At 41.6% G+C, this 6,591-nt stretch overlaps 1 protein-coding gene across 1 annotated transcript; it reads left to right on the top strand.

Annotated features, from left to right (window-relative positions):
* Positions 1–359: 359 nt before the first annotated feature.
* On the top strand, positions 360–2,123 carry LOC106805815. The gene is made up of 3 exons (XM_014807555.1): positions 360–605; positions 1,565–1,652; positions 1,839–2,123. The coding sequence occupies exons 1-3, from the start codon at positions 452–454 to the stop codon at positions 1,957–1,959; spliced, it is 363 nt and encodes a 120-aa protein (XP_014663041.1). The 5' UTR covers positions 360–451; the 3' UTR covers positions 1,960–2,123.
* The last annotated feature ends 4,468 nt before the right edge of the window (positions 2,124–6,591 follow it).

Below are 6,591 nucleotides of genomic sequence, written 5' to 3' on the forward strand. Positions count from 1 at the left end.
ATATATATATATATATATATATATATATATATATATCAAGGTTTATGTAATGCGTGGTATAGCAGCCATTATGCGGTCATACAGCATATATCTGGATTGTTCTTCCGTGTTATCAGCTCGAATCAGTTATGTTGATTCGCAGTTAGGGGGCCTACGAGGAACTGAAAAGTTACATACAAGATATCCTGGTTAAAGGTCAACGACAGTACAGACAGTACAGACCTACCGTACTCTCTGCGACCACTGACGTGCAAGTCGACTTCTCACCACGATACCTTGTATGTAACTTTTCACGGGCGTTAACGGATGTTAACCCACTTTTATCGGGCGTTATTAGTTTATCAACAGTACCGTGCTGTCTCTATGTTTATATAAACTTGATACGTCGGATATATATATATTATATAGGTATGTGAACTACGCACAGTGAAAGTACGTGTACCAAAGGAACATGGCGAATGTTACTAGTAATACTACACCTGACAGTAATTTCACAAATCTAACAACGGAATCAACCACCTATAATTACACTGGTGACTATAATTACACTGGTGACTATAATTCCACTGGTGAACCAGGGACATCCACTCCAGGGCCAGTCGAAGGTAATATATCCAGCCTATATGCATGGCCAGAGTTTATACATTATTTTAATTTTTAATTTTACCAACATTACGTTCTATACATCCGCCAGTCTGAGTCCTCCCTTGCTTTGATGCTATGTAATGTATCTGTAATGTATGTAATGTAAGAGTCCTCCCTTGCTTTGTTGCTATGTAATGTAACGTAATGTGATGCATCTGTAATGTATCTGTACTTGCATGCGCGTACGCGTACGTGTATGTATGCCTGTATGTATTCATGAATGTATGTATGTATGCCTATTTGCCTATCTGCTACTAGTAATTGCTGCATGTCTCGTCTCTCCCTCTCCCTATATCAATTCATTAACGTTGTTGAGAATTGACATGTGATAGCTAGTGCAAAGACTACGGCTGAGTTTTATTTTCATCTATACATGTTCCTGCCGGAGGTGCTCTCTAAAAATAAGACGTTGATTATAATTTACTATTTTTGTTAATTACGAATGTTAATTCCTGCTGTTTCGCGCTACACTTGGTGGCAGTGTGAGTTGGTGCAAATCCACTTTAGGCACCTTAGGTATCACGAAGTGATGCACAGATTTCTGTGTATCATCAACTGATGCACAGACGTTCCGTATATCAAAGAATGATGCAAAAAACCTAACCCTAACCCTAAGTCATAACGTATAACCTTAAGTATCACGAAGTGTGTTAAGGTTAGGGTTAGGGTTAGGGTTACTGGTTAGGGTTAGGGTTACTGGTTAGGGTTAGGGTTAGGGTTTTTGCATCACTCCTTGATATACGGAACGTCTGTGCATCAGTTGATGATACACAGAAATCTGTGCATCAGTTGATGATACACAGAAATCTGTGCATCACTTCGTGATACCTAAGGTGCCTAAAGTGGATTTGCGCAGTGTGAGTTTACTAGGTAAACATCCATTGTTGGTTCAATATATTGTTGTCACCTACAATTTCAGGAGCTTCTTGGATGATACTGATAGTAGCATTGATTGCCATTATTAGTAACATTGCCTTCTTCATCGTCTGCTACAGAATTGTCCGCAGGTATGAGCCACTTCATTTTATCACAAATAAACTCTCAAAAACAACAACGCGCGCACACACATATACACACACACACACACATACTATTTAGCTATACTTATATCAATATTTCTAATTATTTAATAACACTAGCTGATCGTTCTATTAGTCTAATACTTGATGGCATGATTATTAATAATGTTTTAGTGAGCGGGCAAGAACGCAAAAAAAGATAGAGGAAGCAGAGCAGAAAAAGATAGAAGAGCAGCAAGGCCAAAATCAACGTTCCAGCAACGACTCAGTCTCTGAGGGGGAAACCCACTTCTAATGTTCACCATCGTCATCTTCGTCGGAAGAAACGCCGAATGGCGAACGAGAGTTTATAGCTAATGATATCATCAACGTAGATAGAGTCTGTAGAGGTGAATGCATGCGTTCGGCTCAACGATGAGTTTATCAGACACATAGATCGGAAACCACACACACACACACATACACACACACACACACACACACACACACACACACACACACACACACACACACACACACACACCCACACACACAGCACCACGCACGCACGCGACGCACGCACGCACGCACGCACGCACGCACGCACACACCACACACACACACAAATACCAAACACACACACACAAACACACACACACACACACACACACACACACACACACACACACAGACAACAGTGGCGTAGACAGTCCTCAGTTGGGGGCGGGGGGATGATTTCGCTGTGTGCGAATGAAGAGTGTGCGGCGAGGTAGCGCAAACGCGAGCGCCTTGGCGCAAAGCCCTGAATGAGGTGGGTCAGGGGCCCCTCGTATGGGCCCTGGCAGGCGGAAGAAGCCTTTGCCGGAAGTCCAGGGGCCGGAGCCCCCGGAGCTCTTGGGCTTTAGAATTAGAACTTCAGATGGCGATCTTTGAGAGTTGAAAAAATTGATATTGTAAGTTGCAATTTGTGAATTCTAGGTTATTTTTTTCTTTGGCATTCAGAGGTTTAATAACACGCATCCCCCCCCCACACAACACACACAACCAGTGGGATCCGCCAAACAAAAAAAAATGAAAATTCTGAGTGGGGGGAATCATCGAGCTCAAGGGCACGAAGCTTCCCGGGGGGGGGGGTCAGCCTCCACTGTGTGGAATTATTAAAAAGTTGCAATCTAAAGGCAATTCAATTTTGGACTCTTTATCATGAAATTCAGATTTTTCCTCCTTCAGGGCGTGTCCCCTCCTGTTTAGCGGGGGGGGCGTCGCGGATTTGTGTGAAAAGAACACCTCTTCGATGCAATTTCTTTTTGCACTATTGAGGAGCACTATTGAAACAAATCTCATCACAATAACATCACTGTTGATGTGAGTATATTTACCTTTGGACCAAAGACTAAAATACTTACTACAAATTTGTCCTATGTACATGTCCTCACTGGGGTTACCAGTGCAGACTTACTTAGGCTAAAATACCTTTGCCTGAAAATTCTAGGGGGGGCCCCCCCCCCAGCCCCCCCCACCCCCCGTGCTGCCAAACCCCGTTGACGACTAGAGCACTGGAAATCATCTCCCCCTGAAATTTTGATAAACGTATATTTTAGTGAGCAACTGTTAAAACTACCAAAAAATATGAGAAAAACAACCAGAATTGAACCAAAAAAAGTGCTATTTTCACCCTTTATACGAATCGGGAATATACTTCCCAGCGTCGGGTCTCCAGCACCACCACCCCCCCCCCCCCAAAAAAAAAAGCGCAAGATGAAATGGAAATTTTTCTATTCAACTGGAAAATGCAATATCCCCATCTAATAGGTCTATTCTAATTTCTTGAATAAAGCCAGGATTTACTTTCGTGAGCAGTAATAAGACTGAGGAAATTTAGAAAAAATCGTATATATGGAGAATGCGTCCAAATTAACCGTCTGAGATTTCAGTAACATAAGTTTTATTCTTTGGAACGAGTTACCGCCTATTTTACAGGTGATGTCACGTCATTTCTGTACATAATACAATTTAGGAAGTATGAATAGGGTGCACGGATTGTAGATTAATATCCAGTATTTATTTTTGTAAAATCTTAAATTTTTCCCCCATGTTTCTTCTGAAAGTAGCGGGTGAAAGCCACCCCATCTCCAAGTAAGTGTGCGGGGAATAACCCCCATCCCCCCGCTATCTACGCCCCTGCAGTATGAACTCAATTAGACTTTTGATATGCACTACAAATATTCATAGATCATTAATCTTTATAGCAGTACTCTACAGGCGCCGCGGAACGATTTTTTTTAGTGGTGGTGCTCAATTTTGAATTACGCTCGACAGTGGACAATGACAGGTTTTCGAAGAGAGGTGGTAAGAAACAGCGTGGATATATGCGGGTCCTCCCCTAGAAAATTTGACATCCCCATTGTCCTCCTGCAAGTAGGGGGGATGATTGTACACGCCATCCCCCCACGTCCAAAAGTGCGCACCCCCGCCCCCCCGCTATCTACGCCCCCTGCACACACACACAATACACAGAACACACAACAACACACACACACACACACACACACACACACACACACACACACACACACACACACCACACCACACACATACAAAACATACACAACATATCGCAGCATACTGTACGGTAGTGAGTCGCGAGCGTGATCGCGCCTGGCGAGTAACGTTGCCAATAAGGAGCCGGGAGCCGCAGCTCCGCAATCACAAGACGCGGAAGGTCTGTCGAATATAGCTTGCTTGCTTCACGTGAAATGCAAAATACGTGGCGGTTTAATAAACGTCGTGGTGATATTATGCGCATCACTGTCACACCAGTACGAGTATCAACGTCATCGCGCAGTCGCGTATTGTTGGAAGTCATATTAGCAAATGCTCAAACTAAATAAAAATAAATTTTGCACAAGGGAGAGATAGCGATCCGCTAGGGCACGGCTTTGATTGGCTAATTTTGCCTCTTATTTATTTTATTGTTTATTATTTTTGGCTAATTTTGTTTTATTTTAGAATTAAGGATAGCGTTAGGGTTAGGGTTAGGATTAGGGTTAGGGTTAACTGATTTCTATATCCACAACTTATTTCTATATTCACTATCTCTCCCCTGAGACCTACTAAATACAAATTGGAAAGTCGTGCAGGGCGAGTGCGCACGGCTGGTATGGCACTGGCAAAGCACCATCTATATAATGTAATGCATTTGCGCTTGGATTCCGTGCGTCCAAGTAATTGATTCAAGAATTTCCTGCTTGAAACGCGCTTACTAAATCGAGTCGCGGGTTTTTTTAAATATAAATTTTAAGTTTATGTTTGTTTTTTGTGTATTTTTATTGCAATATTTGGATTTTAATCTGTAACTGAGTTTACATTTATATTTAAATCTACATCTACATCTGCATTCACATCTACATCTACATCTACATCTACACCTACATCTACATCTACACCTACATCTACATCTACAGCTACATATACAGCTACATATACATATACAGCTACATCTACATATACAGCTACATATACATATACAGCTACATATACATATTATACATCTACATTTACGTCTACATCTACATATTCATCTACATCTACATCTATAATACGTTTATATCTGCAGATTACATCTACATCCATCTCTATACATACATTTATATTCGTATATACATATATATCTATATTCGGTAATGAGCTAGGAATTTATAGCGCGGTATCGTGCCTCGACGAATATTAAATCAAATAAATATAGGCCTACGTTATATGTTTATTCGCCATCGACACTACTTTTATTGACATCATTAAGGACGGGTACGCGCATGGAGATGTATCCGATAGATCTTATTTGTATTGGAGGGGAAACACGATATCCATTACGAGTGTCTTAGGTAAAAATTCCTCAGTTTCTAATTAATTAAAATCGCAATTTCGGATTTCCTGCGTCTTAAGTTCACTTCTATTCCTGAATCACGAGAAATAGGATCCGGTAAATCCCGGTTGCCAGATAATTAAAATGGTTTAATCTTGTTTCCCTACATTAACCGTTCTCGCATTGTGTGACGCTACTTGGTCGGTCAATCCTTAGTTGTTGCATTTCTTCCTTCACTACCTCCATCTCCCTCATTTAACTTATTTATTCCTGTCTCGCATTTCTTTTACTGACAATACAGAAGCAGCTACAGAAACTGTTAGAGCGAAAGGCTCTGGATCGAGAGAGCGAGACGAGGAATAAAGAGGATAAAACTCGGATAGGGAAGGGAATGAGGGGACACGGACGCAGACACGCGCCCACGCGCACACACGGGCGCCCACACTGACGCACGCACGGACGCGCAAACTGACGCACGCACGCACGCACGTTACGAGGCACGCACGCACACATTATGCTATTATTGCATGGCTGCAAGAAAAATATAGAGATTTGTAGGCAGAATAAAGCAATCTTGGCTGTTACCGAAAGTCGAGAATAATACTGATTTTCGAGATCTACAAGACACCATGGTCACTGCAAAATCAGGGGTACTCAGGAGAAATCAGAATGATACTGTTACTAGGACCGATTGCGAGCTGTATGACAAGACAATACCGATGTACAAGCCTTCGTTTTTCTTCGATTTATTACGCGTAATAAATTAATAAACATGAACTCAAGCGTCACTTTAAACATAATATTTCTCCTCTCTAGCAACCAGGCAATCATTGTTTTGTTTTACGATTTTGCCGCATCGTGTGTATTGTCTTCATACACTGGTAGAAAAAACCTTCTTTTTCGACAAGCCATCGGTGAGGAGAAACAGGACTTATGCTAGATGGCAGCACTGCTCAGCAGGAATGGTTTCGCAATAGGCAATATTGGTTTATGTTTCATGGCACATGACGTACTCTGCACCAAACACAATGCGACATCTTCGCAGCTATATTATATATATATATATATATATATATATATATATAT

The sequence above is a fragment of the Priapulus caudatus genome, unplaced genomic scaffold, assembly GCF_000485595.1.
Source record: "Priapulus caudatus unplaced genomic scaffold, Priapulus_caudatus-5.0.1 Scaffold128, whole genome shotgun sequence".
NCBI classification, from domain to species: domain Eukaryota; kingdom Metazoa; phylum Priapulida; class Priapulimorpha; order Priapulimorphida; family Priapulidae; genus Priapulus; species Priapulus caudatus.